This window comes from Lipomyces tetrasporus (assembly GCF_029532465.1).
Source record: "Lipomyces tetrasporus strain NRRL Y-64009 chromosome Unknown POJ06scaffold_3, whole genome shotgun sequence".
Lineage (NCBI taxonomy): Eukaryota > Fungi > Ascomycota > Lipomycetes > Lipomycetales > Lipomycetaceae > Lipomyces > Lipomyces tetrasporus.
Window position 1 is genome coordinate 1,118,027 of NW_026611598.1, and position 21,608 is coordinate 1,139,634.

Sequence of the window (21,608 nt, forward strand, 5' to 3'; positions counted from 1 at the left end):
AATCTAACAATTATTACATGATTGGCTTAAGATGCAGGGGCACGCCTAAGAAGCGCCCATTATAAGACACAACCCACGCAACCCGAATCGCAACCGGCTTTGAAACCACGTCCGGGCTTGAAAGTGGTTGCTGTTTGCACCAAGGGTGGGTAGGTTTCAATCGATCTCTGATGCTTCACACTTTGACACACAATAGAAACGTCTTCCCTTTACATTATTATTTTCTGTATGGTATAAGTAGTAAGTTACTCGGACAACCTTTTCAGCAAGCAATTATTTGCGATTAAGTATTATCACTCCAAGGTCTGATCAAACTTATCCTGAAGAGATTCCCTCGGGCAAGAGAAAATGCAATGAGCCAATGATACATGTTCACGGCCAGTCAAGTCGGAAGATAATTGACGTGAAATTGTAAATATACGTGCCCATGTTGTTCTAAAATGTGTCCGCTTGTAAAAGTCGCTCGCTAACGCGTATCGAGTCGGCGTAACCTGAATACCTTCAAAGACCTAACCCTCTGCAACACAGACGATACACCACGACGCGCTGCCTTGATCATCTAAAGTTGCTGCAATTTACGACCGTGCAGCGTCAACAACGTCCCCAATTGCCCCCCCCCCCCCCCGGTCCCCCTGCTAACCCCCACCAAGCCTTGCCCTGACCTTCGGCCACACTCGCAGCAATTGCCGCCAGCTCGTGCAGATGTCGTCTGGACTACAACGCCGCCGCGTGACCAGCAACAATAATAGCTCGTCCACGATCGCTGCTGGATCGATACCTAACAATAGCCTATCGTCAGTATCGCCCGGCCCTGCTTCTCCTGATCCATCAAATTATCACTCCGAAAGCTTTGCCAGTGAAAATGGTCATAGAATTGCGTTCGATCCTCGAGATCTTCAAGACGGTGACGAGCGCTCCAAACAGCCCCGACTGACTTTAATGGAGGAGGTACTATTGATGGGACTGAAAGATAAGCAGGTGGGTAATGATTTTTATTACGTTAATGATAAACCCCTTGCCGCCTATTTGTGTTCGAAGTTGTACTGGCATTGATTGTGGCCTGCGCCTGGCGCTCGGGTCGTGGGTGTATCCGTGATCCATCAAAGAATGGCAGGTTTGCCATGCCGAATCTGACTCACGCCTAACTGGTGCTGCAATTTGTCCCAAATTATGGCTCTTGTTATTGGAGATGGATGTATTTGTCTTCTCCAGGTGCCTTGTTAACTGATTGTGTAGGGCTATCTGTCTTTTTGGAACGACAATATTTCATATGCTCTTCGAGGATGTATTGTATTAGAGCTCGCATTCCGGGGACGGATTAGTATGCAGAGAGACCCCGCTCGCCGACGCCTGCCTTTATGTGACAGACTAATCGAAGTTATCGATGAACGACTTACTGGTGAAGTTCTCCTCGATGAAGCGCTAAAATTGATGAAAGGCAGCGAAAAGATGAGTGTGGCGGCGTGGATCGACCTCATGTCTGGTGAAACTTGGAACTTGATGAAGATCGGATATCAATTGAAACAAGTCCGGGAACGTCTAGCTAAAGGTCTTGTCGACAAGGGAATTCTCCGGACTGAGAAGCGTAATTTCCTGTTATTCGACATGGCCACCCATCCTGTGTCCGATACTGGCGCTAAGGACGAGATTCGGCGTCGTGCTATCAACATTCTTACTTCAAAGACAGTCGTATTGAATGCTTCTTCCCTCGTTCCCGAGGATGTTCCGTTTCCATATCTTCGGACCGTTGCCATGGTTTGCGCTGCCTACGCTGCAAATGTTCTGGAGAATTCACTATCAAATCTAAGCCATGATGCTCGCGATAGAGCATTTGGGCGTGTCGATGAACTACTTGGTGATTATTCGCAATGGCCCTTTGCAAGTAAGCCCGGAGGATCGGGTAGTATTGGAATCAATTTAGCACAAGAAATTTCTGACGAGCTGAATGCGAACAAGGATAAGGAACTACAAATTGAAGTAGTTGCTGCCGCGTAAGTGCCGCGTATCCGCAACGCTATATATACTATCTGCTATATACTAACTATGTATAGTTTAAGCGTTTTTACCAGGTTAGATTCGATTTTATAGGCCAAGGTCACTTGTGTTGGATCCACACAGCACAGTATCTTCGCGTCCATTCATTTCAATTTTGTCTCTGGTATTTCTGCCTTGTTTAATAGCGTATTTGTGTCTGTGCTTTGTATCGTTGCTTTTCGCGTAAGTCCTGAACATCGTCCCGACAAGAATGGAATGGTGCAAACGCATTTCTGCATGTGACAAGTATTTGTGAAGAATATTTTTGATGTTGGCACATATGTTACAGATTGGCAGGAGGGAATTTGAGTAGTATCTAGGGGGTTGAGCTATATATAGTTGGATGGTCTATCTTGTAAATGAAACAAACGTTTCGCATTAAGTATGCATGGTCAGGTCGAAAATGCCACCGAGAGCGTTGACCAACTTTCATCATCTCAGATGCAATGAATTTTCATGATACATTTATCATTTCAAAATCTGCCCAACATGCACATATACCGGTTTACAAATAATACATAACACAACATGAAAATTGCATGAGTCACCTCATACGATCTATACATGCATCTACAAAATCGGAGGCGTTGGAGGCCGTGACCTTGCTTCGCCGTCTACTTTGGTCTCCTCACTCTTCTCGGCCGGCACCGTCCCTGGCGATTTCTCTAAAGGCTCCACTGGTAACACTCGCTTGACAGCTTCGAGCAGTTTATCGGTAAGGTCTTCTCGGACAAAAACGAGGAAATAAGGTGTCGCAGCTGAGTTATCAAAGTTCGCCACGGACATCTGTGCGGCCTTGTCCTTTGCAAATGGAAACACTTCATCTTCCGATACATCGGTCACACGTTCATCGTTGTACTTCCGGAACTTCTTGGCGACAAAATCGTAGATATAGATCCAATAATGACCAAATGTGGCCTGTCCACGGTGGATAAATACTGAGTGCACGCGGTATCCCAGACTTTTCAGATCGGCATACTGGGAGCTTAGCTTGGCATTCAAATCACGGATTTGATTGTCAAATTCAGGAATGTTATCCTCCATGGCTTTCATTTCAGATTGTAGATCTGATATGATATCAGTCAGGGTGGCGTTCGCTTGCATGTCTTCAGCACTCTCTCCAAGTCCGTCCTGACGTTCCAGCAACAACTCGTCCGAAGAAGGGATAGGTGTGTCCATGTCCACGGCTGCTGTGATACCGGTCGTGGCGTCACGTACTTGCAGAAGCCACTCGCACGTAGCCTTCAGAGTCTGCGGAGCCGTCAAGTCGTTCTGCTTGTCCCATACGGCAGTCAGATCCTCTTTACGTTTTTCCAACCGCCTCAGTTCTTCCTTCCACCCCCATACTTCTTCCCGTCGCTTTTTCAGATCAGCACCACTTAATTGGTCGGACGGCAAGGAATCCATGAACCGGTCAAGGTAAATCGTTTCGTCGAACGTCAAAGGAGCATTAGACTTGAATACACGGCCTTGCTCACGATCATACTGGACCCGCTGGACTTGAATCTGCAGAATAGGGGGTAGTTGAGTGAGAGTGACATACCGGCGGGCTGAGTGGCCATCAAGTCTAACCGTCTCAACGTCAAAGCAAGCACCAAGTGCATCGTAAATATCTCGAGGACCAGCGGCAACGTCAACGATGATATGTGAAAATCGCTCCTCCTTGGTCCGCACAGAAACGGCGTCACTATTCACATATGTATACGATAACTCACCGTTTGCGGACGCCTTAGCAGCTGCTCCAATTTCAAGGGTCTGCTTTGTCTTACCATAAAACAAATCCTTTACAAGATCAATTTGCTCGCCATCCGCGTCGGTACTATATGGCTTCAAAGCCGCCTCAATTTGAAAAAGAACATTATCGATACACTCGGTCACGTCTTGTTGCATCCCAAGATTCATGTAATCCTCACGTGGCGGTACGGTGGGTGGAGATTTAGCGGATGTCATAGACTCCGGTGGGGGTAACAGCGGTAATGGTTTCTTGGGTTCCTCACCGACCTCATCTGCCTTTGTTTCTGTGTCAGACCCTGACTGAGAGTGCAAAGACACCACTTCCCGTGTAACGGTCATGTCCCCTAGTTCGGCAGAACTTGCAGATGCCGCTATATTATCAGCGTTGACGGTTGCAATTTCTCCAAGTACTCGCCGTTCGGTAGGCGAAGAGGGATGTACCCTGTCATCTTGGCTCTTGGAAGGCGAGATATTCTCTTTGTCTTTCATGACCACGTCTTCATCCTCTTTACCCAATACCCTGTCGCCGTCCTCATCTGACGATATATCAACAACATCAGGGACCGAGTTTTGGCTATCCGCGACTTCAGTTGCTTCTAGCGTAATAGATGGAGGATGCACAGTTGTCGTGAGTTCCTGTGCATCTGCATCAGCCATCGCCACATCAGTAATCTCCCGACGCTCGATGTCTTGTAACGCTTCTTTTGAACTAACAAGAGTAAGATATGCTAATTGGTGTCTTGGGGCAACTGCGCCTTTGGTAGACATGATCAGATCGTTGAAAAGATAACCCAACTCGCTAACAAATTTTTGCGCTCGGTTGATCTCCCACTCCGTAACCTTACGACCTCCGATACGTTTTCCGCGTCTGATGGCCTCGGCTACGTCTTCTTTCTGGGAATCGTCGAACGATAGTATCATCTCACGAAGGGGCTTGACAGTGAAGTAGAACTGCAATAGCGAATTCAAGTAGCATGTGTTGCCAATGTTGCGTAGACCTACAGGTTCTGTTTCCGACGCGTCGGGCTCGATAGTCACTAAATGGTCAGTGCTGTCGCCTGGGATATAAATCCTGCACGTTGAACTTACAATCAACAACCCCGGTGTGCAAAAAGTGCTCCAACATTGGACTTTTCCGAGCTTGCGTGATAGACCTCAAAGCATTCCGCATCGCTAATATCTCATCTGGATTGTCGCTTACTCGAATCTCAAATACCGTAACAATGTGACTGTCTTCCATGCTACTCTGGACGCCTAATGTCGAATAAGCTGCATTAATGTCTGGTACTGGTCCGGTTAAGCCTTTTGCTTCGACGTAGCTCAACAATCGAGAACTCCTTCGTGTCTTTGCAAGCACGACTAAAGCACTGTTCATGACTTCCGTCTTAGATGGAAAGTCTTTGTTAATCTCGTATGAAGATATTATCATATCGTCATGGATGTCTTTAGTCACTCCAAGTGTCGAATAACTCTGCTCCTCATTCAAGCTTTCGGCCTGTAAAAACGCACTAATCGCGGCACTGCCCTTAGCATCAGCTATAATTTGAAGCGCAGATTTCAACTTCGAGGCGTTCGCCGGTGCGTCCTGCAGTCGAGCTTTAAAAATCCCAATAATGATAGAATCGTCGTTAAACGAATCAGGGTCGTCTATGCCAAACTCTGCAAATGCATTTCGCAAGTCATCACGCGTCAAAGCACCAAGTGATTGCAGTTCAACAACACGGACCTGAAGCTCTTCTGACTCTCTAGCCGTCGAAATTTCACGCAAGCACTCGAGGTAATAAGCTGAATTTGCAGGATCGCATGCATTCTGTCTGTCAAAGGTTTGGAGAAGAAGACTATCGCTGAAATCCGGTACGGCGCCCAAACTAGCACAACATCTAACAAGCACGCGATTAGGATAATTCTAACAATATGGAATAGCACCACTTACAATGACACAGGTGTGGTGGGATCCACATATCCGAGCTTAAGCACGGTAGTAGGGTCTGGGAAATCGTTAGATGAGAATGCGCAGGAGCACAGGTATATATACAGCCATTGCATTGCAAAATACTTCTAATTGTCCGAAGCTCGTTATCTGTTGATATTTGATATGGATTTGCTGTATTATTGCCTGTACTTTGTTAGCTGGTGGAATGGTGATCCGTAACTACTTTTACCTATACATACTCTCTTGTCGTGCAATAATTGCAATTTCCATCGTTGCATCCTCTAACACTCTCTTAATTTTCTTGGACTCAGGGGTGTCTTCGTTAACCATTGGCGGTCGCCAAACACCAGCCTCCTGTGGGCACATCAGCCAGGCTGGTCAAAATGCGGTAGTCATTGCAACTAACCATATCACTCTTAAAGAAGAAATGCTTCAAGATACTTGGATCGATCTTAGTGTTAACTGAGAGATTGTCAAGGCGAATTGTGCGAGGTTCTAGCCCAGACTCGCGATTCAGAGGATCGCTTAGTATACGAAACAACGTGTGATAAGACTGCTGCGACGTCGGCATGGCCAATGGGGCAAACTCAGGTTGACCTTCGGCAGCCATAGCTTCATTTCTAGCTTTCTCAAAGCATTCAATGCGCCTCTTTATAACGTCTTGCTTGAATGTCGACATAATCTCCTCACTCAATCGAGGACTATGGACAGTTATGTACACATTCGTCGAGCATATGGCACACGTCAGTGTGAAATCTTCCGAAATAACTATTTCCTCGTTTTCATCAGATTTCATTCCATGTTTTGGAATTTTCTGGGAAGAATGTCCTGTCGGAATCAGATGATGAATGCTGGCCGGAGTAGAACCACAATCACCCGCGTGTTTCTTGTCCGCTTTAATGATCCAGTGATACATGCATAGAGAACATATCAGTCTAATCTCGTCGCATTCGTCAGCCTCAGATGACCCCTCCATAGCCGTACTGCCAGACGGGTCTTCGGCATTTTGAGTATCTAATCGCTCCGATTTCGAGCTCAAACTACCTGAAATGAAATGATGCACATGAGAAGATAACGGAATATGCACTGTCTTCATTTTCTTATGGCTGTCGGACACACGATTACGGAACTCATTGGCAGACCGATATGGAATGACGAGTGCAGATGATCCAGAGCCAGAACTCGGAAACTGTGGTACTGGAAGTGCAATAGAAGCCGATCCGGGTAGATAATGCATCATCTGCTGTATTACCAGCGGTGCTGATTTCCCAGGATATTGTGCAAGTGTCGCCATGCCGCCGATGCACTAGACGTACTGCTCGGTCTCTATCAATTATATGTTGATTGATGCAATTGGCGCTTGATCGGTATTCATACAATTGCACGACCGAAACACGCCAGACCCGAACCTGAGCGTTCAGATTATACAATTAGGATATGCTGTCATAAAATCATAAATTATAGAGTAGTCAGCAACTGAACAACCGACTGTTGAACCACGTGTAAGATTTTTTGACGAGCAACCCCGCCAACCCCGACTGATCTCAACCGATACTGGACAATTCCGAGGAATCTATTCTAAAATGCAGATTTATGCCCGGAAATCTGCAGAGTAAAATATTGGAAAAAACTATCCCTAGTAGCCTAGCTCCGGGGCTAGGCATGTGTCTGGATGACGTCAGCTCTTCGACAACAATTTCACTAGACTCTGTCTGCTGCACGACATGTTTCCTGCGTACGGAGCTTGTGGCAGGGCCCTGGGCAGCCACGAACGAATCTCTTGCTTTTTTGGCACAAGTGCGCACAAATATGAGAGCTATGGAGGTAGAAGTGGTAAAATAATTGTGGCTTATTGACAACAATCAACAAGCGAATAAAACCACAAATGCGCGCAACTGCGATGGCACTACAGTGTCAGTGGACCAAACAAAATCGAGCACGTCTGATTGGGCGTATAATATAGATTTGCTCACATACGTCGAGCATACTACTTACTACTCGTGAAACTCGAATTTTCAACGTAACTATTACCGCTCGCACTCTCACGAGGAAGAGTTCTGCGATTTGTCTACTACGACTTGGGGAGAGGATATATTTGCGACACGTCTTGGTGATCAATTTAATTTTATTAATTTGTTTGCTTTCCAAAATCAGGTATTGGCGTCGTCACTAGCAGCTCGGAGTCGACGCGAAACTGAACGGCAGTTCGCATATCCACCACAACCCGAATTACAGTAATCAGTCATCATGTCTATAGTGCCAAAAGTGGTTTATCCTATTCACGATTATCCGTCGTATGAACCCAGAGATGCGTTGGTGATAACATCCAAGGCTGTTATTCCATCTTTCGGGATTGGACTTACGTATGCGACTGCCATGGAACGTTTTCGTCATTTCCGGGCACCATTAATACCATCACTGATTCGTGTTGGGAAAGAGTCTTTTTTCCTAGGTATGTTGTTCGGTTGCCGACGGGCGATTACTTGTCTAACTTGAAGTAGGCTCAGTCGGTTGTGCCTATCAGTTTGTCGAAGTCGCAGCGTCAAATGTGCGAGAGCGAGAGGATGGTTGGAACAATTTTTGCGGCGGCTTGGCTGCAGGTGCTCTTATTGGTGTCAGAGGTATGTTGATTCGTTTGTTTGGGGTGCAAAAATGCAGGATTGCTGACACCGTGGTAGCCGGTACCGTGACCAACACTGTATTCACATCTCTTCTATTCGGCTCAATATTGGGTCTCTCTCGGTGGGCAGGCGGGATGTTCGGTAGCTTTTCCAAGGAAGTCGAAGTTGATCATTCTAAGAGCGACGGCCCACAGTCGGACTTCTGGATGGTGAGAGACCGTGTGCCACTATCTGAGACAATAAGCAAGGTTGGAGAGGGCAGGGGTGTTTTCTATTCAAACGGGAAGCCAGCGGTACCATCTTCTGAGGAGGCGTAATTGGAGGATGTTGCACGAGGAAAACAGTATGGAGTAGTTTATCGGTCATGGTCTAGATGTCAAGTCATTGTTACAGTGTATATTTGGGGTCATACGGAATGAATATCGTGTTCTGAGGTTGAGACAAGTTGTCAAATATTTTCAACCTTTTAAATACAAAGTATAGAAGCTTTTTGGCAACAGTAGTCAATAGCATTTGACTGTTATATGCAGCCTCGAATCGTACGTTTGCTAAGTGTCATCGTTCAGAGCAAACGATGGCTTTGCGCCGGGCAGCGTTTGCTAGCTAGACGCACGCGGTTGAATCTTTAGCAAGTTTGCTTGCTTGAGTGTGCAACAAATTCGTGGAGGATTATTATTATTAGCTTGCCCAACGTAACCTGCATGTTGCACACACCAAAGTTCAGGCTCGCGTCAATTGGCACGCATTGTAACTCCGAACGCGGCTCACAATTTATGCGAGATCTACAGCGTTGTCGCAGATCGCACCCTCGTACTGATATCTCTATAGCAAAAATATGTCTAAGCTGCATCAGACTCAGCAGAGTTTTTATATCAGCTTTCGCACAGCGAAGCAAGGTAATGTCGGGTTATTCCGTGTCGCGTCTAGATTCGCTAATTGTCGCAAGGTAGAACTGGATGCCCTTCTTGCAACAGATCCCATTCCTTCGCCTCCTACGGATTTAATAGAGGCAATTGATCAGAAACTAGCAGCAGTAATAGAAGAGGTACATAATGCCAAGGTATACCTGGTCCCATACGATCAGCGAGCCTATGCTAGTGTAAGTGTTATGCTTCCGATGCTATGCCTACGATTTCTGTATGCTAATGATCTGTGCGATCTTCCAATAGCATGTTGATCAATTAACAAAGGAGGTTCATGCGCTGAAGGAAAGAGTTGCGCCAAAATCAAAATTCGCATTTTCGACTCGGAGTCGAAAGGTCGCTTTGAATGGTCACGGCAACGAGGCCGACAGCCGCGTGTCAAAGCCGACAAAGTCGGGCCTGCAAGTGTCAGAATTTCCGGGTTTCGCAGTTCATCAGGTGCGGAGGCTTGACAGTAAGTTTGTGACAGTTCAGACTCTACCAGCGGCATCAAGCCTAGTCATATCTCAAATCCATAAAAGTATAATCTTTGTGCCATTGGCGACGTCGGTGATAAGTAATGTGCAAGTCACGGATTGCTCTAAGTCCATACTGGTAATTGTCGGGGAGATATCTGGTCCGATACATATATCACGAGTAAATACGTCGACGATTGTGGTCCGACGGGCACACCAGGTCCGAGTGCATGAATCTAGTGATAGCGATATTCTATTGGGTGAAACTGGAGGCCGCATTATTGAAAAAAGCGATGACTTGATATTTGCAAAGGTTGAATTCAATGAGGTGCGTTGTTACCGGATACAATTGACCCGGGTCGCGTTACTGATGTCGCTGTAATAGGCAAACGATCGAATTGCAATCTCCCCATTTACCGAATCGCTTGATGACTTTGACAATCCTGCCGGGCAGTCGCCAAACTGGTCTACTATAGACGAAGACACGACAACAAAATTTACAGATAAGCATTACGAGCGGATTATCGAGCTGTCACAGTCGACCGATGAGCGGCAAGTACATGATCGCATGACGAGGATAATAGATGCGGCCCTATCAAGAGACATTGTGTTTGAAGGCGACGATGAGCAGAAAAGTGCCGAATGACAGTCGTCTCCTTTTTGTTGACATAGTAAAAAAAGGATCTCAAAGGCAAAGTGACAATGACAAATACGGGCTTAGAGGGCCGTAGGAATATGGATTGTGAAGGCAAAGCAATCTGAGACAAATGCGGCATTCTTTGCACGATACTCTGAATGAATGAATCACAACCTGAGTGGAAGACTGCCGAGCAAGCCAAGTGTAACTCATATTCCAGTACGATTGCGTAACAGAAATTTCATTACAGACCAGAATTGCGGAATGTTACACCCAAGGATAGAGCATACTTGCAGAGAAACCAAATCGAAGCTCTCGTAAACTCCGATTCAAATCCTTGATGTGCATCAATCCATAAGCCTCTCACCTCACAACTATTATACATATACACTAATCCTAATAACAATGCTTTCTAACATCCGCAAACTGCGCCATTATTGCCAACAGTCAACTTAAAACAGATACTTGCTTGATAACTAAGTCGTTGGCGCTGCCGGCGCCGGTGGCCCAGGCGACTGTGAGGCCCCGGCAGCTGCTGCACTGGCAGTGCCTTTCTTCTTCCGTGGAACTACGGCCGCAGCAGGAGCGAGGACCTGACCGCCTGGAGCTGGAGCAATAGCGACAGGCGACGTATGTGAAGCATCTCCGGCAGCTGCAGCAGCTGCAGCCGCGGCTCGCTTTCCACCCCGACCAATTCCGCCGCCCCTTCCACCTCTGCCACGCCCTGGCCGTTTGATAGTGCCATCAGCACGTTCAATTCTGACTTGATCATGATCTGCAATTAACGGTCCTGAAAAGACGAAAAATCCGTCTTTAGTACTTGCAGCCTGTTCCTCAAATAGCAACTCCGAGTCGTCGATAAATGGATCGTTGATATCATAGCGTCCGTATTTTCCGTCAGTCCTCCTTCGTTTGACAGGTTTCTTGGTAGTCGATCCCGCGTTACCAGGTTCGTCACCGGCGCCTTCTGGCTTCTCGTCGTCGTCACCACCAGGTTTCTCATCATCGTCACCGCCAGACTCATCCGACTCGTCTGCATCCACACCGTCTTCATCAAAGAGTTCGGCTGCAGTTGACGCTATCCTTGGATGCAGAGATTCCCAACCATACTTGTCTTCAGCCAGTTTCGAAAAATTGACGACGACATTCGATTTGCCGTTCAGTGGGACATGAAGGCATATGGTAGGAGCGTCGTCTTGATTGCGCTTCTGTGTTCCTCCTGGCGAACCCATGCCTAGTTGTAAAAGCGCGCTTGACGACGAAGAGGCCGAACTTGTCTTTAGCTTCTTCGTAGCGGGAGTAGGCGGCGCAGCAGCAGCTGCGGTAGTATTACTGGTAGACGCCGAAGATGACTTGGGGGTAGTTGCCGTGGCTATTGGCTCGGGCGACTTTAGAGGAGCCTGAGCGGGAGTAGCTGATGCTGGTAAAGGTGATAATAAAGAGGCCACAGCAACTTGGCCGCTGGGCTGGTCGCCATTTGATTTGTGGGTGGGTGTGTGAGCAGTGTTGGATCGTGATGACGGCGTGTCTTCTTGGGACAACAGGGACGCTATCGACGGGGATGCCGACGCCCTTTGAGGTGGTGGCTGCGGTTGAGGAGCATAATATCCATGCTGCTGAGAGAATGGGGGCGATATCGACTGGCTATGTGGAGAGGCAGTGAACGACGCTGGTGCCGGGGAAGGTTGCGACGATGTAGCAGGTGTGTCGTTTGTCGGATTTAATAGTGCGAAAAGCGTGTTGCTTGACGACCCACCGCTGCTGGACATTGCGGCCGGAATGATAATTTAGCAAAACCAGCTACTATGTACGACGGTGCTAATTGAGCGGATTGGTTGAAAGCAAATATAAATGTTAATCACGAGGAGTTGAAGTGGCCCCTCTGCGGCGTGTCGAATGATCGCAGAGCGTCGCGATGAGCGTTAAGCTGTTCATGCTGAAATTGTAGTTTCGCGCGTTCCAGAAAGCGTCAGGTTTAATTGAGCACATCGACGTACCATTGCGGCGGGATTGTAAGGTCCGTGTTCCCGCCACAAAATTACAAAATTTAGTTTGCCATCATTGGGCCTAACCGCAACTCCGAATTTTTAGATACATACTCCGCCTGGCCGAAAGTGAATGGAAGAAGTCTACTGGCATTCGTCGGAATGAGTTTGAAGCGGTACGCATCATTAATTGAGGCTTGGCCGAAAGACGCGCTCAGGCGCCAACTGGACTTCAAGGCGTTGCTAAAGGACGATCTGGTTGCGCGGCAATCTGGTGAAACTGGCGGTATTCTGAGGCTGGAGCTTCAGGTGAAGTCAATGGAAGAATTATTGGACAATAAATACAAGAAAATGGTAGGTCTAGTGTAGGGAATTGGATAGGTTGCATTTCGTGTAGTTCAGGTGACTGACGTTGCAATCTAGTACCCGATATCGGACAAGCTTATGAAACCAGCAGGCAAGCCAGATTACTACGAGTTGTTAACGAAAGAAATTGAAAATGGGCCAGTAGAACCAACTTTTTGGCAAAAGGTCAAAATTTTCGTGTCGAATTGATGTGAAACATGGAGAATCGCAACTGAGTAAATAGTTGCATAGTATACTACGATGGGATAGATGCTAAGGAATATTGGGAGCGAGTTGTTATTGTTTCAGCTTTGTATATAGACTGGCATTTTAAAAGTGTGACTTTGCGACTGTGGCAATAAAGACAATTGAACAGCATAGGTCATAGGTCGTGGATGTCTTCCATGGATCACAACGCGCATGGCGAATTTAACCAAGTACAGTAAACTATGTACAACATGGCTAGACTAAACCCTGGCTTCTTAATCTGTCTTATGCCTTCTACCTCCTCCTTTTTTCCATAACCAAAGAGCTTCAACAGCACAAGTCTGTAACCCGACATGGCGCGTCTTCTTCTCATCTGCCGCTTCGTACAAGGATTCAACTACGCGAGTGTGCTCGACAATATCCCACAGAGCATCACCTACATACTCGCCATAGTGATTGATTCCAAGCTTGTACAAAATGCGACCGATAACTTGTACGGCAATAGCGCGCTGCGCAGGGACAGCACTTCTGCAGAGATGTGATAGTTCAGGTATCGTGTAACCAGCATACCCGGGAGAGTCTGAGTGATGATGCAGTCCGAGTGTCGTAGAGAGTGAAGCAGATTTTGACGGAGGAATAATATCACCATGGAAATCAAATCGGATATCTGCAGGAGAGACAGACTCCTGTTGAGGATTGTACGGCGACGAGTTATCTTCTTCATCTGTTACTGGTTTCATCCATGCGAGCCGTGATGGTTCAACAGGAAGATCCGGAAAGTATTTCTTATGCAGCAGTTCAAGAAAGTTTGGAGCGTCTGGGTCTAACTCGGTAGAAATTGGCGACGGGAAATGGGTGGAATATTCGCGAGATTCAGGATGAATCGGAGCAATAGCTGGGTTGCCATCGCTATTTGTTGGCGCAATATCTTCCTGATCGGGAGTTTGTCCGCCTTCTGTAGCATGTGGATCATTACCGGTCTCTTTAATATCGAACGTACTTGGCGCAATGATCACATTGTTGTCGGCTCCAGCAGCACTGTTCAACAGGATGGCATCAGCGGCGGACGGATCCCGCTTTAAAATACGAGATATCAGCCCAGGTGGTAATGAAGCTTCCAATGCAGCTTTCTCTGCTTCGATTTCTTCTGGTGTCATGGTTGCTATCCTTTCCTCGTTTTCTTCGCTAATCTTTGCTGCTTCTGCCGTGGTGGCTGCAGTAGTCATGCCAGCACGAGTGGTAGATCCGCCGCTCCGAGGACCTATTCCCGACTGTGGAGTTGTACCTCCTTTATTAGCATTCGCATTCATCCGAGACTGCCATAACGATTTCTGCTTTCTCGACTGTGGAGGTTGAGGTACTTCGGGATGAGACTCATTTGGGACATCCGAACCCTTCAAGACTGACCGTTCGAACACATCGCGGACGATATCCATTGTAATTCGCAGATCTATTTATGAGAACATACAGGAAAACTGAATAATAGTTCTTGCAGCACCAGTCCACTCTAACGTTTCAAATTGACAGTAGCTTAACATGATTGTATCGACTCGCGCGGCCAGCAGAAAATGGCCAGCCAGCCGCAACTCTCACGTGACTTTAGTGCACAGTCCGGTGATACCTTTAGGCGGAAACATGAAGACGTGGAAAGTTCATGCTCGTTGTTGTTCAGCAACCATAACCTAAATTCAGATTGACACAAAATAAGACAGCTGTCTTCCGGAAATGCCGAGGACGAGAATCAGACGATGCCGCGCCAAGTTGATTTACATTGCAGATAGAGAAAGCAGTCACCCAACGAGAGAACAATTGTCACAAAAAAACAACACAATCCGTTATTGCTAGATAGCTCCTGCAGTGGCTGCGATTGCTGTTCGCAGTCAGGGTGTTGTACCGGCGGACGCCGTCTCTTACGTCGACATTTATTTAATAGAACAGCGAATCTCTATAACGAAGTACAATTGCGATACGCCAACATAAACTCAAATCATCTCGCCGGGCCACAAGCGAGAGGGGCCCAATCTCGCCACAACTTGTCCCAATCGAGTGGATACCTCTCACCTTCACCAGACTCGAAATACGGAGCCTGCGACTTTTTCTGATCCCGACCGAGTATCGACGCACAAGTAGTCTAAATGCAGTCCGACATTACCGGCTCCGTAATTCATGTGGCTGGCAGGGCTGTCCGAGTGGCGTTGTTCACCGTGGCACATTCTCAAATCTTGTGGTTCAAGATGATCTCCTCGACCAGGTAAGTGTTGCTGGAATATGTCAAACAGACCAAGCCCAGTCCTGATACATCTCAGCTTTCGAACGGCTAGTACCGCAGTGTTTGTCGTCTTCACCGCTCGTCTTGCCGCCAAATCCATCAGGGAGCTACGAGCTCGGGGTATCGTTGGTACCCTCAAGGACTTGTACAACTTCTCCGTCAGAAAGTTCTTCAGATTTATGATGACACTGCCAGGTATCAGCGAAAAGGTCAACGCGGAGCTTAACAAGACTTTAACGCGCATGGAAGAGGATATGGTTCCGCGGGGGCCTGGTATCAAACGTTACTTGGAACTTCCAAGGGAGGGGTGGACCGATGAGCAGGTAATGAGTGAATTGCATGAACTAGCGAACATGAAGCACTCCCGGTGGGAAGAAGGTAAAGTCTCTGGTGCGGTCTACCACGGTGGTGAGGATATTCTGAAACTCCAGACCGAGGCCTACGGAATGTTCTCAGTCGCAAATCAACTTCACCCGGATGTCTTCCCCGGTGTTCGAAAGATGGAGGCCGAAGTTGTGGCTATGGTTCTGCGGATGTATAATGCGCCAGAATCCGGAGTTGGTACGTCGACATCTGGTGGTACGGAGTCGCTTTTGATGGCCTGCTTAGCTGCAAAGATGAAAGGGCGGTATGAAAAGGGCATTACCGAACCTGAAATCGTCGCTCCGGTCACCATCCACGCTGGGTTTGACAAAGCAGCGTATTACTTTGGTATTAAGCTCAGACACGTGCCTCTGGATCCTGTTACCTACGAAGTTGACCTGAATGCCGTTAATCGCCTTGTCAACTCGAACACAGTCTTAATTGCTGGGTCTGCGCCAAATTTCCCTCACGGAGTCATTGACGATATCGAGGGACTATCCAAGATAGCTCTAAAACATAACATCCCACTGCACGTGGACGCGTGTCTTGGGAGCTTCGTTGTGCCGTTTATGGAGATAGTATACAACGAAATTGATCCTACTGTTACCGTGCCATTGTTCGACTTTAGAGTGAAGGGCGTTACATCGATATCCTGCGACACGCACAAGTATGGATTCGCTCCAAAGGGCAGCTCCGTGATCATGTACCGTGACGCAAAGTTACGGCGCTACCAATATTTCCTGGCGACTGATTGGTCCGGTGGTGTGTACGCCTCTCCGACCATGGCGGGTTCACGACCAGGGGCGCTTATGGCTGGCTGCTGGGCAAGCTTAATGCGTATTGGCGAAAACGGTTATATCGAGTCATGTCGAAACATTGTCTCTGCTGCTCGGAGAATACGGCTTGCTATTCAGAACGAGTTCCGAAGTATCTACGTCCTCGGACAACCTATTGGCTCGGTGGTCGCGTTTTCGTCCGACAGTCTGAACGTCTACGATATCGCGGACCTTTTGCTTAAAAAGGGATGGCATCTATCGGCGCTGCAGAATCCGGCCGCGATTCATATCGCCTGCACACGGCTGACGGTAACCTCCGCGGCGGAACTGGTTTCTGATTTGCGCGAAGTTGTGGCGCAAGTCGAAGAGAACACCACTGCCGGGGAAAAGACGCAGCAGGGCGATACTGCGATGTTATATGGTGTTGCGGGAAGTATCAGTACGAATGGCGTCGTGGATGAGCTAGCAATAGGGTTCTTGGACAATTTATATAAGGTGTAGATGGATTACTGGGTGATTGAGCTTGTACATAGATATGACTTATTTCAGTGTCATTATGTAATTAATTCATAGGTTGCGGTCATTGCTACATTATGTATTACCAATTCTAAATAAGTTTATCCAAAACCGACATGCAAAGTACATAGAGCAACGCAGTCATCCACATGCATCAAATTACAAAACAACGTACGCCCGCTAATTACTACCCAGAACAGCAACAGACATCCCAAACCCAATGCCAATTACGTCAATAGATCTATTGTGACATAGTTTAATACTCGGACGAAGCGTATCCTGGCATACGAAGCACGGTGGCTTGCTGGGCTTCAGCTTCAAGTGCAGACCTCTTGATCTTCTTTGTTTGAGCGGCAACGTACCAGACCCACAGACTACCGATCGACGTTGACAGTAGTAGAAGACCCACATTCACAGGCCTGGGGTCCCGACCGAGAACTTCATGTGTAAGATGATCGAATGCGCTTTGGGCGAAGTTGAATACTCCCGATATTGTCGAGATGAGGCCGTAGACCTTGCCGAACGTGTCGAACCCGAATACCTTGGCGCTATAGTCCGAGGTAGTAGTGTAAAACAACGATCTGTAAATAACGAAGATACCAATGTTACCGTACGCAGCGATCAGAGACGGGAAATTTCCGAGAATGCCCATTGTGGTTCCCATGCCGAGTAAGACGCCAAGTGCGACAGCCATGGAGTAATGGTCGAGTAGATATCCAGCGATAGGGACGGTTATGACGCCACCTACTGGTAGCGCGATATCAAAGACTTCGTTGATGCGGCGGGCGATATCCGGGCTTTGGAAGATGAAATCGTACTGAGCACGGATGGAAGCAACAAAATAGTTCAATCTCAGCATCTGAATCATGGTGAACAAGCAGAGTAACATGAACCACGGAGTACGGATCTGCTGCAGTGCACTACGGCCATGAAGAACGCCCCAGACACCAGATATCCTGAGCTTGGCCATCTCCTCCGCATTATACTCGAACAAATCTTTCTGATTCAGGCGTCGGTCGTCTTCAGAGAGCAAGGCTGCCTGCTCGCTCAAGAGCGCATCTTCAATTCCACCGTCGACTGCAGTCTTGTCGCGGCGTAGCGTGTCCACGCCGCCTGTTCTCGAATCAACGTCCAAAGCCAGGATGCTGGACGCGTCGGCCAAGTCAATCTCATCGTCTTCCTCAAGGAACTTTGCGATATTTCCACCTGGCTTGTAGCTATCTTTCGGCATAACGGTAGCACTGGCGACGAGAATGAAAAGAGGAACGATAAGATAGAGTAGGAAGAATGCCTTGGGATGAAAACGGCCATTAGTCTCATCGTAGATCAGACGGTACACAAGATATACACCAGTCGACGAGTCAAATGCACCGGTTAGCAGGGCCAAGATAAGGCCTGAATAAGCCGGGATGGCATTTGACAAGTGAAATGACGAAATGAACACAAAGGGACCACCAAATGCAAGAATAATGTAGCCCCAGACATACAGATCCAAAAGACTGATCGTGTCGGCAAATGCCAACATCAGAGCGCCAATGAAAATCAAAATACCACCAGCATATTCGCAGATTTGAGGACCGTATCTATCGAGAATGGCTCCAACAATAACACCTGCAACGTTGGTAACGGCTGAAGCACACGTAAAGATAAAATTGATTCGAATCTCACGAGACGAGCAGATAAAGCCGGCTTCGTTCTCTTCAGGCGTACAACGGTCCATGTATACACCTTCGCGGAGCCAAACGGTCTTAAGAGCAGCAAAACCCTGGCGAATGTACTAGTCGGTAAAAGGGTCTCACGTAATTTACAACAAGAAACACGTACGAAAATCGGGCCCGCGGCAGTCAAGCACCACACAAAAGCGCATAATACTTGCAATAGTCTCCTAGAGATAGGAATATCAAGGTAGTGAGGCATTTCGTCTACCAAGTGCGATGGCAAATTGCCAACCAGGAGAGGAGCGACGAAGTAGCGATGGCGAGATAATGAACGCTAACTACTCAGTGAAGGCGCATGGGTCAAATAGAAATTGTCTTCTGTATGTAGAAGGAAGAAGCCTCGAGGAACGACTCTGCTGCTAGTGACGGAGGGCCCGTTGCTAGTGATGGAGGGCTAGGGCTCCATAGGCTCATGAAAAGTCACCCTTATTTGGTTATCAGCAAGCCCCTAACTCACTAATAGAGAGCAGACTCTTGTCTAGGTGTAAAGCATTGTGCCGGTAATACATATTATTATTAATAGAGAGACAAATGATTCCAGCAATCGTTGAGGTCACAAAGGAATTATTGGCTAAGTATATTCGACGTGGCTCGATTTTTGCTCAACATCATCTTTTGTCACACCGTTGGATGTCGCCCCCGAGTTAATAATTAATTCAGAGCCGGCAGGATGTCGTCCTGTAAGCGTAGGAGGATTAATACTTGAATTCGGAAGAGCTTCCTTATGAGGGAAACCCACCATATAGTCCGTGTCATCTTCATGAAGGAATTATGTCTCGTCATCATCTTTGTGCGTGCTACTTTGGCAACTCGTCCCGGGTATAGGCCGAGAAAGTACTACTATCTGCATCCTGTATTTCAACACCTGATGCTGCAGGTAAGCTGCTTGGGCTCGCTTTGCCGACGATGGCCGTCTTGAGTGCGATCTTGACGATTTGTGTTTCTTTATGATAGTTATCGCCATTGCGGTTTGGCCCAAGTTTGCGACAACGTCCCTTATGAGTTTTCCGCAATATTTTCAACGTATGTAAACGACTAGCCCGACTCTCTAGATGCGACAGTTTCGTTATACTCACCATCAACTTCGAGTTTGTAAAATTGCGGCAGTTTGCGTTGTGCCACGTGAGTGAATTAATTGTCGGTTTGAAAATCGTCATCAGCGTGTCAAAACGGGTTAACCCCGTTGATCAGTACCATCAATTGGAAAAGATCGTGGATAGGAAGTTCTGCGCTCTTCAGCTCATTGGCGAGAGCGAGCACGCGGTTGATGAAGGTGATTCAGGTTGAAAGTCTTACCTACACACTCAGATTTCGCAATCAAAAATAATCATCAACACTTTATTCTACACGATATTGCAATGACCCAACCGAAACGCCCTCCGAACATATGACATGACACTATTCCTTACATCTATGACCTACTTTCGCCCCCGCTTATTGCTCTGCGCCTTTTCCTGGCAAGTTGTCGAGCAGTACCAAACTCCAGACGGCGGCGCCTTTAATCCCACGCATCCATAATGGAACCACTCATACTGACAATCTGGATTATCGCAAGCAACCATATCTCCGTAGGAAACCTGCTGGCAAAAGCAATACAGAGCGCTGTCATTATTCTCCTCCTCATCTTCTTCTTCATCTTCTGCTGACTGCTGCGCGGATAATTTCTGACTACTTCTGTTCATGGACGCGGAAGTGCTACCTTTGAGGTTGCCTACTGGCAAGGCATTCACAGCTGATCTTGGCACAAGACCTGACCGACCAATTTGATTCACTATTGCGGCTGCAGCACTATGTTGATCACCGATACCGCCAGCATAATCGACGTCTCCAGGTGTGCCGCCACCAGAATGTATGCCTGCCGCGACTGCACCTGTCACCTGTCCGGATAGCATAGCCGCCGACATTGGGCTCCCAGCATGCCCAACCCCGGGAGTTCCCTTCATCGACGAGACCCCGCTTCCAATCTTCTGCTTTTTAGTCGGTCGCTGCATACTGGCAGTCATTGACGCCGCATTCGTCGGGACATCGACTGGTGTCGCACCCCGCGCTACTCCACCGCCCTGCGGCATAGGCGACGATCGCTTCTGATGGAGATGATGATGATGCCCGCCAGCTGCAGCAGTAGCCTGAGCTGCACTGACACCACCTTGCATAGTGCTATGTGCGGTGGGCACAGTCGATAACGCACGCATGGCAGTCAAAACAATTGGTTCTGTGCTGGGTGCTAATACTCCGTCATTCTGGAGTTTCTTGATTTCGATATCCAACCGCTTTAAATGACGCACAACCTATGTATCTCAGTTAGCCAGCAATATATAAATAATTGGTTATATTGCACCCCAATCGAAGTTTGCAAGCACTCATACCAAATCGTTCAATTTATTTGCCAGGTCGCATTTCTCTTCCTGTAATTTCATCGCAGTCTCAAAATCCGCAATGATTTTGGTGTTGTACTGGGCTTCCTTAGGATTCTCGGTCAACGACCCATGAGCACGGATATGCTTTTGTATCGCATTATCATTATGTTGAATTCGCTTCTTTAGGTTGTATAATTTAATATCCTTCGTCTTTATCTCTTCCAGATAATGCGCTACTTCTTCCGGGACATTCGCCACTACCATACGTTAGCCAAACATGTACGACAAACATAAGTTTTAGTTCTAGGGGCAACCCGACAAGCAGCCCCTACGAGGCGAAAGAAAACACTCCTACAGTCTTGTTGAAATTGCTCCAGCACATAGGCCGCATCCATAGACATAATTGCACTTATTCGAAAGCTGTTAATCTGCTCTTGAAGGATGGCTGACAGTATTTGATGTATTATAATATTGGTGGCGACTTGTTGGCTTTGAAGCCGATGGCGTTCGCAATCGCGACAGAAACGGCTTCGAGTGGTTATGCCAGTGAACTGCTAGGTTTAAGGCTTACAGGCAAGATCGGATTCCTCGTCACATTGAGTGGCGCTCTGTAAAGGACGATTACAAACACGCTATGGACCCGAAGAATATTGAAAGGTGCATGACAATGGCAATGGCTGAAAGTCTCGATAGAAATCGTTACCCGGCCTGCTAGCCGAAATTTCAACCGTCAGT

General features: G+C 47.4%; 10 protein-coding genes across 10 annotated transcripts; 5 read left to right on the plus strand and 5 right to left on the minus strand.

Annotated features, from left to right (window-relative positions):
• Positions 1 to 623: 623 nt before the first annotated feature.
• Positions 624 to 2,463, plus strand: POJ06DRAFT_248657 (Golgi phosphoprotein 3-domain-containing protein). The gene is made up of 3 exons (XM_056187056.1): positions 624 to 978; positions 1,237 to 1,991; positions 2,052 to 2,463. The coding sequence occupies exons 1-3, from the start codon at positions 703 to 705 to the stop codon at positions 2,086 to 2,088; spliced, it is 1,068 nt and encodes a 355-aa protein (XP_056045505.1). The 5' UTR covers positions 624 to 702; the 3' UTR covers positions 2,089 to 2,463.
• Positions 2,464 to 7,408, minus strand: POJ06DRAFT_248660 (uncharacterized protein). The gene is made up of 6 exons (XM_056187057.1): positions 6,108 to 7,408; positions 5,941 to 6,055; positions 5,804 to 5,884; positions 5,702 to 5,756; positions 4,858 to 5,648; positions 2,464 to 4,805 (listed from the first exon to the last, which is right to left on the minus strand). The coding sequence occupies exons 1-6, from the start codon at positions 6,993 to 6,995 to the stop codon at positions 2,605 to 2,607; spliced, it is 4,131 nt and encodes a 1,376-aa protein (XP_056045506.1). The 5' UTR covers positions 6,996 to 7,408; the 3' UTR covers positions 2,464 to 2,604.
• A 265-nt stretch (positions 7,409 to 7,673) lies between these two features.
• Positions 7,674 to 8,881, plus strand: POJ06DRAFT_248661 (uncharacterized protein). Its single transcript, XM_056187058.1, has 3 exons — positions 7,674 to 8,153; positions 8,203 to 8,322; positions 8,380 to 8,881. The coding sequence occupies exons 1-3, from the start codon at positions 7,949 to 7,951 to the stop codon at positions 8,637 to 8,639; spliced, it is 585 nt and encodes a 194-aa protein (XP_056045507.1). The 5' UTR covers positions 7,674 to 7,948; the 3' UTR covers positions 8,640 to 8,881.
• Positions 8,882 to 8,921: 40 nt separating this feature from the next.
• Positions 8,922 to 10,366, plus strand: POJ06DRAFT_76217 (uncharacterized protein). The gene is made up of 4 exons (XM_056191519.1): positions 8,922 to 9,218; positions 9,273 to 9,421; positions 9,492 to 10,028; positions 10,086 to 10,366. Exons 1-4 carry the CDS (start codon positions 9,158 to 9,160, stop codon positions 10,344 to 10,346), a joined length of 1,008 nt encoding a protein of 335 aa, XP_056045508.1. The 5' UTR covers positions 8,922 to 9,157; the 3' UTR covers positions 10,347 to 10,366.
• Positions 10,367 to 10,644: 278 nt separating this feature from the next.
• On the minus strand, positions 10,645 to 12,294 carry POJ06DRAFT_76240 (uncharacterized protein). Its single transcript, XM_056191521.1, has one exon. It carries the CDS (start codon positions 12,104 to 12,106, stop codon positions 10,814 to 10,816), a length of 1,293 nt encoding a protein of 430 aa, XP_056045509.1. The 5' UTR covers positions 12,107 to 12,294; the 3' UTR covers positions 10,645 to 10,813.
• A 13-nt stretch (positions 12,295 to 12,307) lies between these two features.
• Positions 12,308 to 13,045, plus strand: POJ06DRAFT_248664 (uncharacterized protein). Its single transcript, XM_056187059.1, has 2 exons — positions 12,308 to 12,676; positions 12,746 to 13,045. Exons 1-2 carry the CDS (start codon positions 12,485 to 12,487, stop codon positions 12,875 to 12,877), a joined length of 324 nt encoding a protein of 107 aa, XP_056045510.1. The 5' UTR covers positions 12,308 to 12,484; the 3' UTR covers positions 12,878 to 13,045.
• POJ06DRAFT_220317 (RPAP1-like protein) lies at positions 13,046 to 14,100 on the minus strand (the record flags this gene model as incomplete). Its single annotated transcript, XM_056185607.1, has 2 exons — positions 13,046 to 13,826; positions 13,914 to 14,100. The coding sequence occupies 2 exons, from the start codon at positions 14,098 to 14,100 to the stop codon at positions 13,150 to 13,152; spliced, it is 864 nt and encodes a 287-aa protein (XP_056045511.1). The 3' UTR covers positions 13,046 to 13,149.
• A 626-nt stretch (positions 14,101 to 14,726) lies between these two features.
• On the plus strand, positions 14,727 to 16,918 carry POJ06DRAFT_76237 (pyridoxal phosphate-dependent transferase). Its single transcript, XM_056191520.1, has one exon. The coding sequence runs from the start codon at positions 15,143 to 15,145 to the stop codon at positions 16,781 to 16,783; it is 1,641 nt and encodes a 546-aa protein (XP_056045512.1). The 5' UTR covers positions 14,727 to 15,142; the 3' UTR covers positions 16,784 to 16,918.
• Positions 16,887 to 18,872, minus strand: POJ06DRAFT_248668 (major facilitator superfamily domain-containing protein). The gene is made up of 2 exons (XM_056187060.1): positions 18,623 to 18,872; positions 16,887 to 18,563 (listed from the first exon to the last, which is right to left on the minus strand). The coding sequence occupies exons 1-2, from the start codon at positions 18,713 to 18,715 to the stop codon at positions 17,055 to 17,057; spliced, it is 1,602 nt and encodes a 533-aa protein (XP_056045513.1). The 5' UTR covers positions 18,716 to 18,872; the 3' UTR covers positions 16,887 to 17,054.
• A 1,062-nt stretch (positions 18,873 to 19,934) lies between these two features.
• Positions 19,935 to 21,274, minus strand: POJ06DRAFT_236697 (inhibitor of growth proteins N-terminal histone-binding-domain-containing protein; the record flags this gene model as incomplete). Its single annotated transcript, XM_056185915.1, has 3 exons — positions 19,935 to 20,804; positions 20,883 to 21,130; positions 21,229 to 21,274. 3 exons carry the CDS (start codon positions 21,272 to 21,274, stop codon positions 19,935 to 19,937), a joined length of 1,164 nt encoding a protein of 387 aa, XP_056045514.1.
• Positions 21,275 to 21,608: the final 334 nt, after the last annotated feature.